The sequence below is a fragment of the Cherax quadricarinatus genome, chromosome 19 (assembly GCF_038502225.1).
Source record: "Cherax quadricarinatus isolate ZL_2023a chromosome 19, ASM3850222v1, whole genome shotgun sequence".
Lineage (NCBI taxonomy): Eukaryota > Metazoa > Arthropoda > Malacostraca > Decapoda > Parastacidae > Cherax > Cherax quadricarinatus.
Genome location: NC_091310.1, coordinates 42,142,932 through 42,164,210, shown reverse-complemented (window position 1 = coordinate 42,164,210; position 21,279 = coordinate 42,142,932). Strand labels below are relative to the sequence as shown.

General features: G+C 38.8%; 1 protein-coding gene across 3 annotated transcripts in view; it reads left to right on the top strand.

The window, feature by feature from the left end:
* The window catches only part of btv (dynein cytoplasmic heavy chain beethoven), a 289,769-nt gene that overhangs the window by 113,077 nt on the left and 155,413 nt on the right, over window positions 1-21,279 (top strand). For all 3 annotated transcript variants that reach the window (XM_070086734.1, XM_070086733.1, XM_070086735.1), the window contains 3 exons: window positions 1,415-1,566; window positions 1,884-2,028; window positions 18,540-18,671. In XM_070086734.1, coding sequence (XP_069942835.1) covers window positions 1,415-1,566; window positions 1,884-2,028; window positions 18,540-18,671 — 429 coding nt within the window. The remainder of the gene's footprint in view (window positions 1-1,414; window positions 1,567-1,883; window positions 2,029-18,539; window positions 18,672-21,279) is intronic.

The window sequence follows — 21,279 nt, the reverse complement described above, 5'->3', positions numbered from 1 at the left end:
TCCATAAATGCAATAAAAACTTCCCTACCTTTATTTAAATACTGTTCACATATATGCTTCAATGTAAACACTTGATCTACACATCCCCTACCCACTCTAAAACCTCCTTGCTCATCTGCAATCCTACATTCTGTCTTAAGTCTAATTCTTTCAATAATAACCCTACCATACACTTTTCCTGGTATACTCAGTAAACGTATTCCTCTATAATTTTTACAATCTCTTTTGTCCCCCTTCCCTTTATATGAAGGAATTATACATGCTCTCTGCCAATCCCTAGGTACCTTTCCCTCTTTCATGCATTTATTAAACAAAAATACCAACCACTGTAACACTATATCCCCCCCTGATTTTAACATTTCTGTCATGATCCCATCAGTTCCAGCTGCTTTACCCCCTTTCATTCTACGTAATGCCTCACACACCTCCAACACACTCACATCCTGCTCTTCTTCACTCCTAAAAGATGGTATACCTCCCTGGCCAGTGCATGAAATTACCGCCTCCCTTTCTTCATCGACATTTAAAAGTTCCTCAAAATATTCCCGCCATCTTCCCAATACCTCCATCTCCCCATCTACTAACTCCCCTACTCTGTTTTTAACTGACAAATCCATTCTTTCCCTAGGCTCTCTTAACTTGTTTAACTCCAAAATTTTTTCTTATTTTCATTAAAATTTCTTGACAGTGCCTCTCCCACTCTATCATCTGCTCTCCTTTTGCACTCTCTCACCACTCTCTTCACCTTTCTTTCACTGTACATCGATTTTCATTTTACAGCAGTAGCTCGGAAACTAACATGCTGTACAAGCAGAGCTCTCCAGTATTGTTGTTGATTGTTAGTAATTTTTAATAATTAGGAGGTGTGGAGGTACCAAAAGCATTATTTAAAGAGCTGAGGATGGGTTGATGAGGTGGTTTTTTGACTTTTAGAGAGGATGGAGAAAAATAAGATGACTAGGAGGATGTACAGTATATGTCTAGGATGGAAGGAAGGAGGCATAGGGGTCATCCTAGGAAAGGTTGAAGGGAGGAGGGGGGAGAGGAGATTTAAAGTGCTTGGGGCTTGAACATCCAACAGGCTTGTGTGAGTATGTTAGATAGGAGTGAGTGGAGGCAAGTAATTTTTATGATCTGACGAGCTATTGAAATATGAGCAAGGTAATGTTTATGAAGTGATTCATGGAAACTGGTTAGCTGGACTTGGGTCCTGGAGATGGAAGGAAGGGGTGGGGATATTGCTGTTTGGAGAGTCATCTGAACTGTGATGCCAATGCCTGTCTAACAAGATAGTGATTGAATGAGTGACAGTTTGTGTTTTTTTGTATGTTGGATAATCCTTCCTTTGTGGGAGATGGCTGGTGTGTTAATAAAAAAGTAACTTTAAACTGTTTAAAAAACATGACTTGTACAGGTGGTGACATACCAAGGCTTCTATGATGGCAACCTAGAATGGGTTGGACTTGAAGGTGTCCAGGTGGTAGCTTCCATAACTGGAGGCTCTGCATTAGGACGACACCAGCTCTCCACTCGTTTTACATCTATCGTCAGAATCGCTTCAATTGGGTATGCTATATTTTTAAAATGTGATTTGCTATACTTTCAAGTTGTGTTCATAAAAGGGGTGTGTCTGAAAATATCTAAAAATCTGAAAAAGGTGATTATTGTGTCATTTTATTTCCAGTTATTCTGCACACGTATAAAAGTAATTCAACCAAGCAAACTAGGATAAACTTGTATGCATTTTTCTTTGATTTCAGAGCATAATTCCTTTTGAAAGCATGCTTGTCATACACTTAGCTAGTATTATATAGGTGCATTTCATACCACATGTGTAATGGCTCCAAATTTCTTGTTAGAAAAATAATTTACATCTTACACAGGTACCCTGAGCGTGAGCAGCTAGTGAGTGTGTATGGTGCATATATGCAGTCAGTGCTTAATACTATGTGTCCTGGTCACCCTGCTTGGGGGTCTCAGACCAAAGCCCAGCAACTGGCAACTTCCATGGTCAACGTCTACCAAAATGTAATTTTATTGATTTTTTTAATATTTTCCTATGGGGTGTAGAAGGATTACAGTGCTGACATTGAGGGAATTGTGGTGTCAATACGCAATTCACAGTGTGTTATTTCTTTGGGTCACCCTACCTTGCCAGGTGACAACTGTAAAGTTAAACCAAAAATAAGGTGCTTTTGTAACTGTTATTGGCTATCTTCATAATTAGGTGCCCATAGCAAAATAAAAAAAATTGAATTAAAAAAATTGAGTATGTATTACTCACTGGGAAAAAACTGATAAAGCTTTTATTAAGCATGTATTGTTTGTTAGGAAAATAACATTGATAAAATGTTTTCAAAGATTTATTCAACAGCTTTTTTCATCCTAACCTTTCTGAGAGAGAATGTCAGTTACCAGGAATGTACATAGCTAAGTTATTAGCTCTTGTTGATGAGTACTATAGTTTATATTACTACTGTGTTAGAATATGCATTCAGCATGTCTGATGATACTGGCCAACTAAGGTTTCATTTCACGTTAAAAATGTGTTTCTAACTAATTTTGAGATGCTAAAATTCATATCTGAACTTTTCTCCAACACATACAGTTTCTGTGAAATAAAATCCCAGGGTAAACAAATTCATCAAGACATAGCCATCATGGAGAAGAGATATCAGGAAAACCTGATGATAAATTTGATGGCTAACTACTAGACACTGGTGTGGGAGAGCAATACTGAGCAAAGTGAAAAATCCTGAAAACTGTCATGTAAATATGTTTGTACGACTGTGTGGAAATTTCTGTTATTTTTGTTGTACAGATTTTTTTTTTTCAACAAGTCGGCCGTCTCCCACCGAGGAAGGATGACCCAAAAAGAAAGAAAATCCTCAAAAAGAAAATACTTTCATCATCATTCAACACTTCCACCTCACTCACACATAATCACTGTTTTTGCAGAGGTGCTCAGAACACAACAGTTTAGAAGCATATATGTATAAAGATACACAACATATCCCTCCAAACCACTAATATCCTGAACCCCTCCTTTAGAGTGCAGGCATTGTACTTCCCATTTCCAGGACTCAAGTCTTGCTATATAAAAATAACCGGTTTCCCTGAATCCCTTCACTAAATATTACCCTGCTCACACTCCAACAGACCATCAGGTCCCAAATACCATTCATCTCCATTCACTCCTATCGAACACACTCATGCGCACCTGCTGGAAGTCCAAGCCCCTCGCCCACAAAACCTCCCTTACCCCTTCCTTCCAACCTTTTCGAGGATGACCCCTACCCCGCCTTCCTTCTACAGATTTAAATGCTCTCCATGTCATTCTACTTTGATCCATTCTCTCTAAATGACCAAACCACCTCAACAACCCCTCTTCAGCCCTCTGACTAATACTTTTATTAACTCCACACCTTCTCCTAATTTCCACACTCCGAATTTTCTGCATAATATTTACACCACACATTGCCCTTAGACAGGACATCTCCACTGCCTCCAACCGCCTCCTCGCTGCTACATTCACAACCCAAGCTTCACACCCATATAAGAGTGTTGGTACTACTATACTTTCATACATTCCCTTCTTTGCCTCCATAGATAACATTTTTTTGACTCCACATATACCTCAATGCACCACTCACCTTTTTTCCCTCATCAATTCTATGATTAACCTCATCCTTCATAAATCCATCTGCCGACACGTCAACTCCCAAGTATCTGAAAACATTCACTTCTTCCATACTCCTCCCCAATTTGATATCCAATTTTTCTTTATTTAAATCATAATATAATGAATTTACATTAAGAAACATTAGTTGTAATCATTGTATGCACCACAAAATATCTGTGCATAACACAATGCCTTTAATTGTTAGGTAACATATATCATGTGGTTCTTCAAACCTGAATAGCCAAAATGTTGACTGTAAAATTTAAAAAATAACCCAAGTGATTAGAGACTAACCAAGCTCTTATTTCTGATCAGTGCATCAAGATTAGTTTAAAACAAGCAATATGGTTTCTGAACTGGATAAACAGAATTTTGATAGATAGGGATTGGCAGAGAACATGTATACTTTCTTTATATAAAGGGAAGGGGGACAAAAAAGATTGTAAAAATTATAGGGAATAAGTTTACTGAGTATACCAGGTGGTGGGAGAGTTTCAGTGGAGAGGAATAAATGGGATTAGGTCAGGGGTTTCAAATAGAGTTAGAGCTAAAGAAGGAGTAGCAATAATGTTGAAGGATAAGCTATGGCAGGAAAAGAGGGATAAATTCAAGGATTATGTGGAGTAAAATAAAGATTGGATGTGAAAAGTGGGTTATAGTAAGCATGTATGCACCTGGAGAAGAGAGAAGTGTAGAGGAGAGAGAGAGAGATTCTGGGAAATGTTGAGTGAATGCGTGGGGAGTTTTGAATCAAGTGTGAGAGTAATGGTGGTTGGGGATTTCAGTGCTAAAGTGGGTAAAAATGTTATGGAGGGAGTAGTAGGTAAATTTGGGGTGCCAGGGGTAAATGTAAATGGGGAGCCTTTAATTGAGCTATGTGTAGAAAGAAATTTGGTAATAAGTAATACATATTTTATGAAAAAGAGGATAAATAAATATACAAGGTATGATGTAGCATGTAATGGAAGTAGTTTGTTAGATTATGTATTGGTGGATAAAAGGTTGATGGGTAGGCTCCAGGATGTACATGTCTATAGAGGGGCAACTGATATATCGGATCATTATTTAGTTGTAGCTACAGTTAGAGTAAGAGGTAGATGGGAAAAGAGGAAGGTGGCAACAACAAGTAAGAGGGAGGTGAAAGTGTATAAACTAAGGGAGGAGGAAGTTCGGGCGAGATATAAGCGACTATTGGCAGAAAGGTGGGCTAGTGCAAAGATGAGTAGTGGGGGGGTTGAAGAGGGTTGGAATAGTTTTAAAAATTCAGTATTAGAATGTGGGGCAGAAGTTTGTGGTTATAGGAGGGTGGGGGCAGGAGGAAAGAGGAGTGATTGGTGGAATCATGAAGTAAAGGGTGTGATAAAAGAGAAAAAGGTTGCTTACGAGAGGTTTTTACAAAGCAGAAGTGTTATAAGAAGAGCAGAGTATATGGAGAGTAAAAGAAAGGTGAAGAGAGTGGTGAGAGAGTGCTAAAGGAGAGCAGATGAAAGAGTGGGAGAGGCACTGTCAAGAAATTTTAATGAAAATAAGAAAAAATTTTGGAGTGAGTTAAACAAGTTAAGAAAGCCTAGGGAAAGTATGGATTTGTCCGTTAAAAACAGAGTAGGGGAGTTAGTAGATGGGGAGAGGGAGGTATTAGGTAGATGGCGAGAATATTTTGAGGAACTTTTAAATGTTGAGGAAGAAAGGGAGGCAGTAATTTCATGCACTGGCCAGGGAGGTATACCATCTTTTAGGAGTGAAGAAGAGCAGAATGTAAGTGTGGTGGAGGTACGTGAGGCATTACGTAGAATGAAAGGGGGTAATGCAGCTGGAACTGATGGGATCATGACAGAAATGTTAAAAGCAGGGGGAGATATAGTGTTGGAGTGGTTGGTACTTTTGTTTAATAAATGTATGAAAGAGGGGAAGGTACCTAGGGATTGGCGGAGAGCATGTATAGTCCCTTTATATAAAGGGAAAGGGGACAAAAGATATTGTAAAAATTATAGAGGAATAAGTTCACTGAGTATACCAGGAAAAGTATACGGTAGGGTTATAATTGAAAGAATTAGAGGTAAGACAGAATGTAGGATTGCGGATGAGCAGGGAGGCTTCAGAGTGGGTAGGGGATGTGTAGATCAAGTGTTTACATTGAAGCATATATGTGAACAGTATTTAGATAAAGGTAGGGAAGTTTTTATTGCATTTATGGATTTAGAAAAGGCATATGATAGTGGATAGAGGAGCAATGTGGCAGATGTTGCAAGTATATGGAATAGGTGGTAAGTTACTAAATGCTGTAAAGAGCTTTTATGAGGATAGTGAGGCTCAGGTTAGGGTATGTAGAAGAGAGGGAAAAGTAGGTCTTAGACAAGGATGTGTAATGTCACCATGGTTGTTTAATATATTTATAGATGGGGTTGTAAAAGAAGTAAATGCTAGGGTGCTCAGGAGAGGGGTGGGATTAAATTATGGGGAATCAAATTCAAAATGGGAACTGACACAGTTACTTTTTGCTGATGATACTGTGCTTATGGGAGATTCTAAAGAAAAATTGCAAAGGTTAGTGGATGAGTTTGAGAATGTGTGTAAAGGTAGAAAGTTAAAAGTGAACATAGAAAAGAGTAAGGTGATGAGGGTATCAAATGATTTAGATGAAGAAAAATTGGATATCAAATTGGGGAGGAGGAGTATGGAAGAAGTGAATGTTTTCAGATACTTGGGAGTTGACTTGTCGGCGGATGGGTTTATGAAGGATGAGGTTAATCATAGAATTGATGAGGGAAAAAAGGTGAGTGGTGCATTGAGGTATATGTGGAGTCAAAAAACGTTATCTATGGAGGCAAAGAAGGGAATGTATGAAAGTATAGTAGTACCAACACTCTTATATGGATGTGAAGCTTGGGTGGTAAATGCAGCAGCGAGGAGACGGTTGGAGGCAGTGGGGATGTCCTGTCTAAGGGCAATGTGTGGTGTAAATATTATGCAGAAAATTCAGAGTGTGGAAATTAGGAGAAGGTGTGGAGTTAATAAAAGCATTAGTCAGAGGGCAGAAGAGGGGTTGTTGAGGTGGTTTGGTCATTTAGAGAGAATGGATCAAAGTAGAATGACATGGAAAGCATATAAATCTATACGGGAAGGAAGGAGGGGTAGGGGTCGTCCTCGAAAGGGTTGGAAAGAGGGGGTAAAGGAGGTTTTGTGGGCAAGGGGCTTGGACTTCCAGCAAGCGTGCATGAGCGTGTTAGATAGGAGTGAATGGAGACGAATGATACTTGTGACCTGACGATCTGTTGGAGTGTGAGCAGGGTAATATTTAGTGAAGGAATTCAGGGAAACCGGTTATTTTCATATAGTCGGACTTGAGTCCTGGAAATGGGAAGTACAATGCCTGCACTTTAAAGGAGGGGTTTGGGATATTGGCAGTTTGGAGGGATATGTTGTGTATCTTTATACGTATATGCTTCTAAACTGTTGTATTCTGAGCACCTCAAATTCAAATTCAAATTCAAAGTTTATTCTCTATAAAGATTACAATGTTGAATTTACAGAATTTGGTTGTTGTGTGGTTTACATGTAGTTAAATAATGATTACAGAGTGTACCACTAGAACGCCTAGCATGGCTAGGCATTTTCGGGCAGACTTAGTTTAATTCTTTATTTTAAAATATTACAAATTGTGAGGTAAGTTGGTATTATGGCTAAGTGACTAAATACTAGTTTGTGAGTTTAGCAATGTGAATGCTTTTGTTTTGGCACAGTACATAGTTTCAGTATTGGAGTATCATAGGATTCATTATTTTAAGATTGAGATTAATATTTCTGTTTATGGTCAAATGGGTGAGTGAGTGTAAGTGTGAACCACCAGGTGGTATTCGTGTATTTAGTTGATGGGGTTTATCAGGGAGATAAGATGTTTTCTAATGGTAGTTTTGAAGGTGATGAATGTGTCTGCAGTTCTAGAGTTCTCAGGTAGGGTGTTCCAGATTTTAGGGCCTTTGACATACATTGAATTTTTGTAAAGGTTTAGTCGGACATGGGGAATGTCGTAGAGATGTTTGTGTCTGGTGTTATGCCTGTGGGTTCTGTCACAACTATCAAGAAAGCGTTTTAGGTCAAGGTTGATATTGGAGTTTAAGGTCCTGTAGATGTAGATTGCACAGTAGTAAGTGTGTATGTACTGAACAAGGAGTAAGTTTAGATCTATGAAGAGTGGGGGGGGGGTGTTGCCAGGGATGGGATTTAGTGATTATTCTTACTGCAGCTTTTTGTTGGGTTATTATTGGCTTTAGGTGTGTTGCTGCAGTTGACCCCCAAGCACAAATAGCATAGGTGAGGTATGGATAAATAAGTGAGTGGTATAGTGTGAGAAGGGCATTTTGCGGCACGTAGTTTCGTATCTTGGAGAGGATCCCAACTGTTTTGGATACTTTTTTGGTTATGTGTTGGATATGGGTGCTGAAATTCAGGTTGTTGTCAAGGTATAGGCCTAGGAATTTACCCTCATTATGTCTGGTAATTAGAGTGTTGTCGATCTTAATGTTAATTTGTGCATCTCCTGCTCTGCTACCAAACATAATATAGTAGGTTTTGTCAGTGTTAAGCGTAAGTTTATTGGCTGTCATCCAAGTCGATATTTTGATCAGCTCCTCGTTAACAATGGTGTTGAGGGTGGCAAGATTAGGGTGAGAGATGACATAAGTCGTGTCGTCAGCAAAGAGAATGGGTTTCAGGTGTTGGGATACATTTGGAAGATCATTGATGTATATGAGGAAGAGCAGGGGACCAAGGACACTTCCCTGCGGAACTCCAGTATCAAGTGGCTGTGTTGTTGATGCTGTGTCTTTAATGGTAACATACTGATACCTATTAGTAAGGTAAGATTTGAAATAAGCAAGCGCATGGCCTCTTATACCGTAATGGTCAAGTTCGTGGAGTAGGATGTCGTGGTCTACTGTGTCAAAAGCTTTTCTTAGGTCAATAAAAATTCCTAGTGGATATTCCTTATTTTCCAATGCTGTGTAAAGCAGATCTAGCATTTTTATGATTGCATCATTAGTGCTTTTATTTTTCCTAAATCCAAATTGGCAGGGGTTGAGTATGTTTTGTGCTGTTATAAATGAATATAGTCTCCTGTGCACGAGTTTCTCAAAGATTTTGGATAGCAATGGTAAGTTTGATATTGGCCTATAGTTTCTTAAGTCTGTAGGGTCACCACCTTTATGTATTGGTGTAACCCTTGCCATCTTGAGTAGTTTCGGGAAGGTGCTAGTTTCTAGGGACTTGTTAAAAAGTAATGAAATAGCATGCGAAAGGATATGGGCCGCTCGCTTGTACAGTAATGGTGGGACATTAGACAGATTCCCTGAGTTGTTTTTAAGTGACTTTATAATCTCGGTGACTTCCGAGGGCTCAGTTGGTGCAAGATAGAAGGAATTTGGGAAATTCCCATCTAAGTAGTCCCCGGCATGGGCATTAGTATGTGGGATTTTATTGGCGAGATTAGATCCTATGGTTGAGAAGAAGTCGTTTATCTTGTTAGCTGTGTCAGTGGGATGTAGTGGTGTTTCATTAGGTTTAATTAGGACAATATTCTTGTTTTTTTTCAGTTTGTGGGTTCCTAGAATCTGAGAGAGTGTTTTCCAGGTCTTTTTTATATCTCCTCTAGTGTCTGTGAATCTACTGGAGTAGTATAGTTGTTTGGCTTTCTTTATTACTTTGGTGAGAACTGATGAATAGTGTTTAAGAATATCTTTGTGTATTAAGCCCTGTCTATATTGCTTTTCATATTGGTGTTTCTTGTCAATGGATTTCAGAATGGTGCTGGTTAGCCATGGGCAACCAAGCCGTTTGTTTGTGATCTGTTTCGTTTTTATGGGACAATGTTTGTTGTATAGTCTAAGTAATTTGTTAAGAAAAATGTCTGTCCAGTCATCAATACCATTGGCCTTGGAGAATTCTGTAGGCCAGTCAACAATCTCTAGGTCAGTTGTGAACTTCCTTATTGAGGCCTTGTCATGGATTCTAAATGAGACTTTGTTGTATTCAAAGGCAGTGATAATGTGTGAGTGTGGTGAAAGTGTTGAATGATGATGAAAGTATTTTCTTTTTGGGGATTTTCTTTCTTTTTTGGGTCACCCTGCCTCGGTGGGAGACGGCCGACTTGTTGAAAAAAACAAAAAAAAAAAAAAACAGGAAAAGTGTACGGTAGGGTTATTATTGAAAGAATTAGAGGTAAGACAGAAAGTTGGATTGCGAATGAGCAAGTTGACTTTAGAGTGGGTAGGGAATGTGTAGATCAAGTGTTTATATTGAAGCATATATTTTTTTTTTTTTTTAAACAAGTTGGCCATCTCCCACCGAGGCAGGGTGGTGCTAAAAGAAAGAAAATCCCCCCCCTCCAAAGAATATTTTCATCATCATTCAACACTTTCACCTCACTCATATATAATCACTGCTTTTTGTAGAGGTGCCCAGAACACAACAGTTTAGAAGCATATACGTATCCCAAACCCCTCTTTTAACCCTTAAACTGTCCAAACATCTCCGACCTTGTTTTCCCCATTTGTAAGCATGTAAAAAAAAAGTAGATCTACGTTCGGAGACCCCCACACGTGGATGTAGATCTACGTTTGGACAGTTTAAGGGTTAAAGTGCAGGCATTATATTTCCCATTTCCTGTACTCAAGTCCGGCTATATAAAAATAACTGGTTTCCCTGAATCCCTTCAATAAATATTACCCTGCTCACATTCCAACAGCTCGTCAGGTCCTAAATGCCATTTGTTTCCATTCATGCCTATCTAACATGCTCACGCATACTTGCTGGAAGTCCAAGCCCCTCGCCCACTAAACCTCCTTTACCCCCTCCCTCCAACCTTTCCGAGGACGACCCCTTCCCCACCTTCCTTCCCTTACAGATTTTTGTGAACAGTATTTAGATAAAGGTAGGGAAGTTTTTGTTGCATTATTGGATTTAGAAAAGGCATATGATAGAGTGGATAGGGGAGCAATGTGGCAGATGTTGCAAGTACTATGGAATTGGTAGTAAGTTACTAAATGCTTTAACCCTTTGACTGTTTCAGGCCCCTCTCTGAAACTGTCATTCTATGTCGCCAAATATTCAAAAAAAAAAAAATTATTTTTTCTTATGAAAATGTTAAGATTATTTTTCTGAGTGTTTGTCCAAAAAAAAAAATTTTTGCGATCGGTACTTACCGAGATATAGAGCCGTGAAGTTTGCAGAAAATGAGCCGCGTATGGCAACAGCGGCGACTGCCGCTCACCCGGTAAACTTTAGTTTACTTGTAATTGAAGGTTTTTTGTTTTTTTCACTATTTTATTTTTTCACATAACTTATGTGGCCTATGAGACCAAAGTAAGGTGCAATGTATATATATACACTCGTTGTATACAACACAATAAGCACACAAACATAATTATCAATATATTGTTTACAAAACTTGTTTACACAAACAAACACAAACAAACAAACAAACAATCCTCCTCCTCCTCCTCCTCCTCCTCCTCCTCCTTCTCCTCCTCCTTGTCTTGTGTGCGAGTGTGTGGCTTATAATTGTTTTGAGTCAGAAGTCGGCAGCTGTCAAAGTGACATATTGTCTCATTAGTCACTACCCCTACCGCCTGTCAAAACAATGGGGTGGGATGCTGCTTCCCCTCCTCCATTCTATCTAATTATCTTTCTCCCTCATTCTATATCTTTCAATCTGTCTCTCTTTCTATCTGTCTGCCTATCTCTGTCTCACAGGTACACATAAATACAAGTATACATAGTGTAAATTACCTAGGATAACCCAAGAAATCCAGACAAAGTGCTATACTCTGCTTGAAGATGTGAGTAAACGTGATGACACAGTCTTGTGGCTCTCTGAGACAGAGAGCTAGATGGACAGACAGGGAGCTTGACAGACAGACAAATAGACAGACAGAAATGTTTGTGTACCAGCAAAAACAAAGGGAGGGCGATGGTCATGTAATATTACCCTCCTTTACGCTCATCAAAGTCAGCTCTTATCAGATGTTATCTCCCCTTATCTTGTCACTGTCATGGGGTGGACTTTTTTTTTTCTTGCTTCAAGGGAACAATATTATTACATCTTCTTCTTCCTCCTCCTCTTCTCCTCCTCCTCCTCCTCCTCCTCCTCCTCCTCCTCCTCCTCCTCCTCCTCCTCCTCCTCCTCCTCCTCCTCTTCCTTCCCTCTTCCTTCCCTCTTCCTTCCCTCTTCCTTCCCTCCTCCTCCTCCTCCTCCTCCTCCTCCTCCTCCTCCTCTTCCTCCCCTCCTCCCCCTCCTCCTCCTCCATTGCTTTTGGTCTCAAACTCCTCCAAATCATGAAATTGATCTTCACTGACACTTCCATCTGTGTTAGAGCATCACTTGGGAAGAGAAGAGTCCCAGATTTGCTGGGGAATCACATATTTCTTACCGCTAGACATGCTGAAAAATGACAACTGAAATGGCATTCCCACAATGCACCACTGGCTCCCCGATTTTTTTTATATGGTGCACACTGACCATGGAGACCCATTCTCTCACATGTGGGCCTACCAGCTTTCTCCTGCTTGATTTGAAGCTGCTAGAATTTATGCGTATAAATACGTCAGAAACATTGGCTCGTAAGACGTATTTATACGTCGGAAACAGTCAAAGGGTTAAAGAGTTTTTATGAGGATAGTGAGGCTCAGGTTAGGGCGTGTAGTAGAGAGGGAGACTACTCCCCAGTAAAAGTAGGTCTTAGACAGGGATGTGTAATGTCACCAAGGTTGTTTAATATATTTATAAATGGGGTTGTAACGAAGTAAATGCTAGGGTATTGGGGAGAGGGGTGGGATTAAATTATGGGGAATCAAATACAAAATGGTGGTTGACACAGTTACTTTTTGCTAATGATACTGTGCTTATGGGTGATTCTAAAGTAAAGTTGCAAAGGTTAGTGGACGAGTTTAGGAGGGTGTGTAAAGGTAGAAAGTTGAAAGTGAACATAGATAAGAGTAAGGAAGTTGACGTGTCAGCGGATGGGTTTATGAAGGATGAGGTTAACCATAGAATTGATGAGGGAAAAAAGGTGAGGGGTGCATTGAGGTATATGTGGAGGCAAAAAACGTTATCAATCGAGGCAAAGAAGGGAATGCATGAAGGTATAGTGGTACCAACACTCTTATATGGGTGTGAAGATTGGGTTGTAAATGCTGCAGTGAGGAGGCTGTTGGAGGCACTGAAGATGTCCTGTCTAAGGGCAGTGTGTGGTGTAAATATTATGCAGAGAATTCAAAGTATGGAAATTAGGAGAAAGTGTGGAGTTAATAAAAGTATTAGTCAGAGGGCTGAAGAGGGGTTGTTTAGGTGGTTTGGTCATTTAGAGAGAATGGATCAAAGTAGAATGACATGGAGAGTGTATAAATCTGTTGGGGAAGGAAGGTGGGGTAGGGGTTGTCCTCGAAAAGGTTGAAGGGAGGGGGTAAAGGAGGTTTTTGTGGGTGAGGGGCTTAGACTTCCAGCAAGTGTGCATGAGCGTGTTAGATAAGAGTGAATGGAGATGAATGGTTTTTGGGACCTGACAAGCTGTTGGAGTGTGAGCAGGGTAATATTTAGTGAAGGGATTCAGGGAAACCAGTTATTTTTATATAGCCGGACTTAAGTACAGGAAATGGGAAATATAATGCCTGCACTTTAACCCTTAAACTGTCCAAACGTAGATCTACATCCACGTGTGGGGGTCTCCGAACGTAGATCTACTTTTTTTTTACATGCTTACAAATGGGGAAAACAAGGTCGGAGACGTTTGGACAGTTTAAGGGTTAAAAGAGGGGTTTGGGATATGTATATGCTTCTAAACTGTTGTGTTCTGGGCACCTCTACAAAAAGCAGTGATTATGTATGAGTGAGGTGAAAGTGTTGAATGATGATGAAAATATTTTTTGGAGGGGGGGGGGATTTTCTTTCTTTTAGCACCACCCTGCCTCGGTGGGAGATGGCCAACTTGTTTAAAAAAAAAAAAATGTATACTTCAATATAAACACTTGATCTACACATCCCCTACCCACTCTAAAGCCTCCTTGCTCATCCACAATCCTACTTTCTGTCTTACCTCTAATTCTTTCAATAATAACCCTACCGTACACTTTTCCTGTTTTTTTTTTTTTTTTTTCAACAAGCCGGCCGTCTCCCACCGAGGCAGGGTGACCCAAAAAAGAAAGAAAATCCCCAAAAAGAAAATACTTTCATCATCATTCAACACTTTCACCACACTCACACATTATCACTGCTTTTGCAGAGGTGCTCAGAATACAACAGTTTAGAAGCATATACGTATAAAGATACACAACATATCCCTCCAAACTGCCAATATCCCAAACCCCTCCTTTAAAGTGCAGGCATCATACTTCCCAGGGAAACTGGTTATTTTTTATATAGCTGGACTTGAGTTCTGGAAATGGGAAGTGCAATGGCTACACTTTAAAGAAGGGATTTGGGATATTGGCAGTTTGGAGGGATGTGTAATAGGACGGTATATATATAATTTGGGCCCTGATATTATATTCTACAGGGAGTTTATTATATTTCAGGTCCCTTTATATTGTATCTTTATATATAGTTGGTGTCCCACAGGGAGGTGTCCTTGGCCTTCTTCTCTTTCTCGTTTACATAAATGACCTACCAAATGCATCACAACTACTCAAACCCACACTATTTGCAAATGACACTACATACGTCTTCTCTCACTCGAGCCCAGTCATGCTAGCCAATACTGTGAATACCGAATTACAGAAAATATCTACCTGGATGAGGACTAACAAACTTACTCTCAACATTGACAAAACCTACTTCATTCAGTTTGGTAACAGAGCTACAAATGTCCCTCTTAACATAATGATAAACGGATCACCTGTCACAAAGCTCACAGAGGGAAAATTCTTAGGAATCCACCTTGATAATAGACTCAAATTTCAAACACATATACATACTATCGAAGATACGGTACTATGTTCCACAGTCAGCCCTCCTGACCCTATATCACTCACTTATTTACCCCTATCTCACCTATGGAATTTGTGCATGGGGCTCAACAACAATAAACCATCTCAGACCATTAATTACCCAACAAAAGGCTGCAGTCAGAATGATAACAAATTCCCACTACAGGCAGCACACTCCACCAATATTCAAAATTCTAAACCTACTCACAATACAAAACATCCATACTTATTATTGTACCTACTACATACATAGAACACTTAATTCGGATATAAACCCTCCCCTCAAACATCTCCTTACCAACCTCAACAGAACACATGACCGTAACACAAGGCACAGATCACTCTTCGATATTCCTCGTGTCCATCTCACACTATGCAAAAACTCAATGCACGTAAAAGGCCCAAAAATCTGGAATTCACTACCTGTGAATATAAAAGAAACACTGTCTGTTTATAAATTCAAGTCTCTTCTTAAAAATCACTTACTCACCCACAACCAAATAAATACTGAATAATTGTATCTCATAAATGTTTAACCTGTGACCCAATCAAACTTTGTTATTTTTAATTACATCATCTAACAGAATACTCCATTCTACTGAATGCACAGCAACACAGTAAATGACCATATGACCTGTCTTTGAAATACTCATTTGTGCTTAATTGTTATCTGTTTACAACAATGTTTACCACTGAATATATCATTGCTTAGTTAATCTTAAGTTAATTTTAAGCCTGCCCATAATGCTCTGCATACAAGGGGCTTTGGCATGTTACACTTAACCACTGTATTTCCTTGTACTTCTATGTATCATATTCAAATTAATAAATAAAAAATAAAATAAAAATGCTTCTAAACTGTTGTATCTGGGCATCTCTGCCAAAACAGTGATTATATATGAGTGAGGTGAAAGTGTTGAATAATGAAAGTATTTTCGTTTTGGGGATTTTCTTTCTTTTTGGGTCACCCTGCCTAGGTGGGAGATCGCTGACATTACACATCCCTGTCTAAGACCTACTTTTACCGGGAAGCAGTCTCCCTCTCTTCTACACACCGTAACCTGAGCCTCACTATCCTCATAAAAGCTCTTTACAGCATTTAGTAACTTAATACCTATTCCATATACTTGCAAGATCTGCCACATTGCTCCCCTATCCACTCTATCATATGCCTTTTTTAAATCCATAAATGCAATGAAAACTTCCCTACGTGTATCTAAATACTGTTCACAATATGCTTCAGTGTAAACACTTGATTAACACATCCCCTACCCACTCTAAAGCCTCCTTTCTCATCCGCAATCCTACTCTGTGTCTTACCTCTAATTCTTTCAATAATAACCCTTCCATACACTTTTCCTGGTGTACTCAGTAAACTTATTTCCCTATAATTTTTACAATCTCTTTTGTCCCCCTTCCTTTTATATAAAGGAACTATACATGCTCTCTGCCAATCCATAGGTACCTTCCCCTCTTTCCTACATTTATTAAGCAAAAATACCAACTACTCCAACACTAAACTTCCCCCCTGCTTTTAACATTTTTGTCATAATCCCATCAGTTCCAGCTGCTTTACCCCCTTTCATTCTACGTAATGCCTCACGCACCTCCCCGACACTCACATCCTGCTCCTAAAAGATGTTATACCTCCCTGGCCAGTGCATGAAATTACCGTCTCCCTTTCTTCATCGACATTTAACCCTTAAACTGTCCAAGCGTAGATCTGCGTTCGCTTGCATAGCACTCCAAACGTAGATCTATGTTTTTTTTTACATGCTTTCTTATGGAGAAAATCAAGGTCGAAGCGCTCGCGCGCAAAGGTAGATCTATATTTGGACAGTTTAAGGGTTAAAAGTTCCTCAAAATATTCCCGCCATCTACCCAATACCTCCAGCTCCCCATCTACTAACTCCCCTATTGTGTTTTTAACTAACAAATCCATTTGGCAGTTTGGAGGGATATGTTGTGTATCTCTATACGTATATGCTTCTAAACTGTTGTATTCTGAGCACCTCTGCAAAAGCAGTGATAATGTGTGAGTGTGGTGAAAGTGTTGAATGATGATGAAAGTATTTTCTTTTTGGGGATTTTCTTTCTTTTTTTTGGGTCACCCTGCCTCGGTGGGAGACGACCGACTTGTTGAAAAAAAAAAAAATCCATTTGTTCCCTAGGCTTTCTTAACTTGTTTATCTCACTCCAAAATTTTTTCTTATTTTCATCAAAATTTCTTGACAGTGCCTCTCCCACTCTATCATCTGCTCTCCTTTTGCACTTTCTCACCACTCTCTTCACCTTTCTTCTACTTTCCATGTACTCTGCTCTTCTTACAACACTTCTGCTTTGTAAAAATCTCTCATAAGCTACCTTTTTCTCTTTTATCACAACCTTTACTTCATGATTCCACCAATCACTCCTCTTTCCTCCTGCACCCACCCTCCTATAGCCACAAACTTCTGCCCCACATTCTAATACTGCATTTTTAAAACTATTCCAACCCTCTTCAACCCCTCCCCCATCCTCCCCACTACTCATACTTGTACTAGCCCACCTTTCTGCCAATAGTTGCTTATATCTCACCCTAACTTTCTCCTCCCTTAGTTTATACACTATCACCTCTCTCTTACTTGCTGTTGCCATTTACCTTTTGTCCCATCTACCTCTTACTCTAACTGTAGCTACAACTAAATAATGATCCGATATAGTATCAGTTGCCCCTCTATAAACATGTACATCCTGAAGCCTATCCATCAACCTTTTATCCACCAATACATAATCTAAGAAACTACATTCATTACGTGCTATATCATACCTTGTATACTTATTTATCCTCTTTTTCATAAAATATGTATTACTTATTACCAAACCTCTTTCTACACATAGCCCAATTAAAGGCTCCCCATTTTCATTTACCCCTGGCACCCCAAATTTCTCTACTACTCCCTCCACAACATTTTTACCCACTTTAGCATTGAAATCCGCAACCACAAGTACCCTCACACTTGGTTCAAAACTCCCCACGCATTCACTCAACATTTCCCAAAATCTCTCTGTCTCCTCTACACTTCTCTCTTCTCCAGGTGCGTAAATGCTGACTATAACCTACTTTTCACATCCAACCCTTATCTTACTCCACATAATTCTTGAATTAATACATTTATATTCCCTCTTTCCTGCCATAACTTATCCTTCAACATTATTGCTACTCCTTCTTTAGCTCAACTCTGTTTGAAACCCCTGACCTAATCCCATTTATTTCTCCCCACTGAAACTCTCCCACCCCCTTCAGCTTTGTTGCACTTAAACCCAGGACCTCCAGCTTCTTCTCATTCATAACATCCATGCACATTCAAACATCCCACTTTGACGGTTTTCTTCTTTTTCTTTTTCATAGGCTATTCGGGAAAAGGGGTTACTAGCCCATTGTTCCCGGCATTTTACTTGACTTTTACAACACTCATGGCTTACTAATGAAAGATTCTTATTCCACTTCCCCATGGATTTAAAAGGAAAAGCAATAAGAACAAGAAGTATTAAGATAAAATCAAAGAAAGCTCAGATGAATGTGTATACATAAATGTGTACATGTATGTTTAGTGTGACCTAAGTGTAAGTAGAAGTAGCAAGACGTACTTGAAATCTTGCATGTTTATGAGACAGAAAAAAGACACCAGCAAACCTACCATCATGTAAAACAATTACAGGCTTTCATTGTACACTCACTTGGCAGGACGGTAGTATCTCCCTGGGTGGTTGCTGTCTACCAACCTACTATAGTGTAATAAAAACCAAATAAATATCAGTAAATAAAAATAAAATTAAATAAATAATAAATAAAATAAATATCAAATAAAATCATTGTTTTAATAGTATTTTTCATGGCTAGGTACGTGATGCCTTCAGTGCGGATGATTATAGCCACTACTTGTTCACCCCACGTGACCTGACGCGCTGGGTTCTGGGGCTCTTACGTTATCAGGTTTCCTCAGACGATGCTGCTCTTCAACCATTATTGGAGGTTAGTAGAATAGAATTTGTTATATTCAGCCATGCCTGATTGGCATGAATTGTTTTATTTTATTACTGTGGAAATTTTTTTGCAATGGTATTAACTATTATGCTATGTACATAAGCTTATTTAAAGTTTGCTTATCCTAAAATATGTAAAGTATGTTTAACATGACGTAATATTTTATATAAGGTATTACAAAGTACAGTACAGGAGGGCCCCGCTTTATGGCGTTTCGCTTTACGGCGTTCCGCTAATACGGACATTTCAAATTATGACCAAAACTCGCTATACGGCTCCCCCCACCTGTCTTTCTAATACGGTCACAGCGGCCCACCGAGTTTGTTTACATTCTCCCTGAGCACATCTCCTTATTATGTCTGGAAACTTTCCAAAATTTCAAGTGTTTTAAAGTTATTGTATATTTTATATGTATTGTACTTGATAATTAAACTTGTGTACACCTGTACCTAAATAAACTTACACACTGTGCTGGCATGTAGGTACACATTAAAATCACTAAGAGTCTCTCTACTCTTGATGCAATAATAATAATAATAATAATAATAATAATAATAATAATAATAATATAATAATAATAGTAATAATAATAATCTCTTGGGCGCATTAATGTCGCATATTACGTTAATATAGACATTTCCCTTAATCTATCTATATGTTTTTCAAAATTATATAAGAAACACATTATGTAACACACAAACATGATACATGCACCCACAGTATAAAAATTTATACAAATATATATGAGATGTTTACCAAACGGTTTGTAGAAGTGTTGGAAGAATTACGTTTTCTCTAGCCCGTCACCTGTTACTAGGGATAACTGTAGAAAAATATTCCTTTCGTATGCCTTCACTTTATAGCTATAATTCTGTACTAACTTGTACACAGTGTAAGAGTATTTGTTTCGTGATTTAATTATTATAATAATAATAAAAATATTATAAGGTAAAAGTTTCACAAACTCTTACAAATGTACATGAATGAACTAAAACTGGACACGTATTAATACCGTCTATTTCGCCTGACCGAGTGATCGTCCACAACCTGTTCAGTTTGTTTGTTTACGCTGTCTGAGCTCAGTGTATCATTAAATGTTGTATATTACGTTAATATACACATTTTCATTAATCCATCCGTGATATTGTTTTCAAAATTATATAATAAACACGATACATAACATAAATACATAACAACATATGTGTAGAGAACCTAGGATAACCCAAAAAAGTCAGAGTGACTTACTTCCATTGCCTTCACTCAGAGCATCATTTCTTCTCAAAATGATGTTACATGAGAATGGGAGTGTTCTTCTTTATTTATTCTACCGTATCAATGTAGAGACAACCTGTACACAATGTAACTTGTACACAAACCAGACGTGTACACTGTTTACAAAACTTACCTTCGCCTGGTTTGTTTACATAACTCTGCGCCTGTCCTCTCTCATGCACTCATTCTTTCTCTCTGGTATGGTAGCCTGGCTGACTACCATACATACCACACTTGATTTTTTACAATAAATACTACTCATCTCACCCTATATTTTAAGGTAAGTAATGAGTGAACTGTATATACATTTTATCGCTCTGGGATGCTTAAATATCATAGAATAGTATGTGTGGGTGGGTTGGCCTGGTATGGTAGCCTGGCTGACTACCATACATACCACACTTGATATTTTACAATAAATACTACTCATCTCACCCTATATTTTAAGGTAAGTAATGAGTGAACGGTATATACATTTTATCGCTCTGGGATGCTTAAATATCATAGAATAGTATGTGTGGGTGGGATGGCCTGGTATGGTAGCCTGGCTGACTACCATACATACCACACTTGATATTTTACAATAAATACTACTCATCTCACCCTATATTTTAAGGTAAGTAATGAGTGAACTGTATATACATTTTATCGCTCTGGGATGCTTAAATATCATAGAATAGTATGTGTGGGTGGGGTGGCCTGGTATGGTAGCCTGGCTGACTACCATACATACCACACTTGATTTCTTACAATAAATACTACTTGTCTCACCCTAGATTAAGACTATAAATATTTTAAGGTAAGTAATGAGTGCACTATGTGTGTATTGTACTTTTTTATTGTTTTTTGATGCCTGGTTCTATTGCTAACATAATATATGTTAGTGTAAACTTGTTATCTAGTGTTTGTATGCATTTGTAAGTGGAAAAAAAGGGTGTTCCACTTTACGGCGGTTTCCGCTTTACGGCGGTAGCCTGGAACCTAACCCGCCGTATAAGTGGGGCCCTCCTGTATACAGTATGGCATGGTCACTTATGACTTGCCTTAACCCTTTCAGGGTCCGTCCTGTAGATCTACGACTTTACGTTCAGGGTCCAAACCGTAGATCTACGCTATGAGCTCAGCTCTCTCTGATAAACTGTGAGTGGTACATTTGGGCCTAGATATGAGAGAATACATCTATGTGGTATGTGTGCACCACATAAAACAAATCCTGCAGCACACTGTGTATAATGAGAGAAAAAAACTGAGACCATGATTTTCGATTAAAACGGCGACTTTGCAGTGTTTTTTCGTGTGGTTTTTATAGTTGTATTTGTGATTT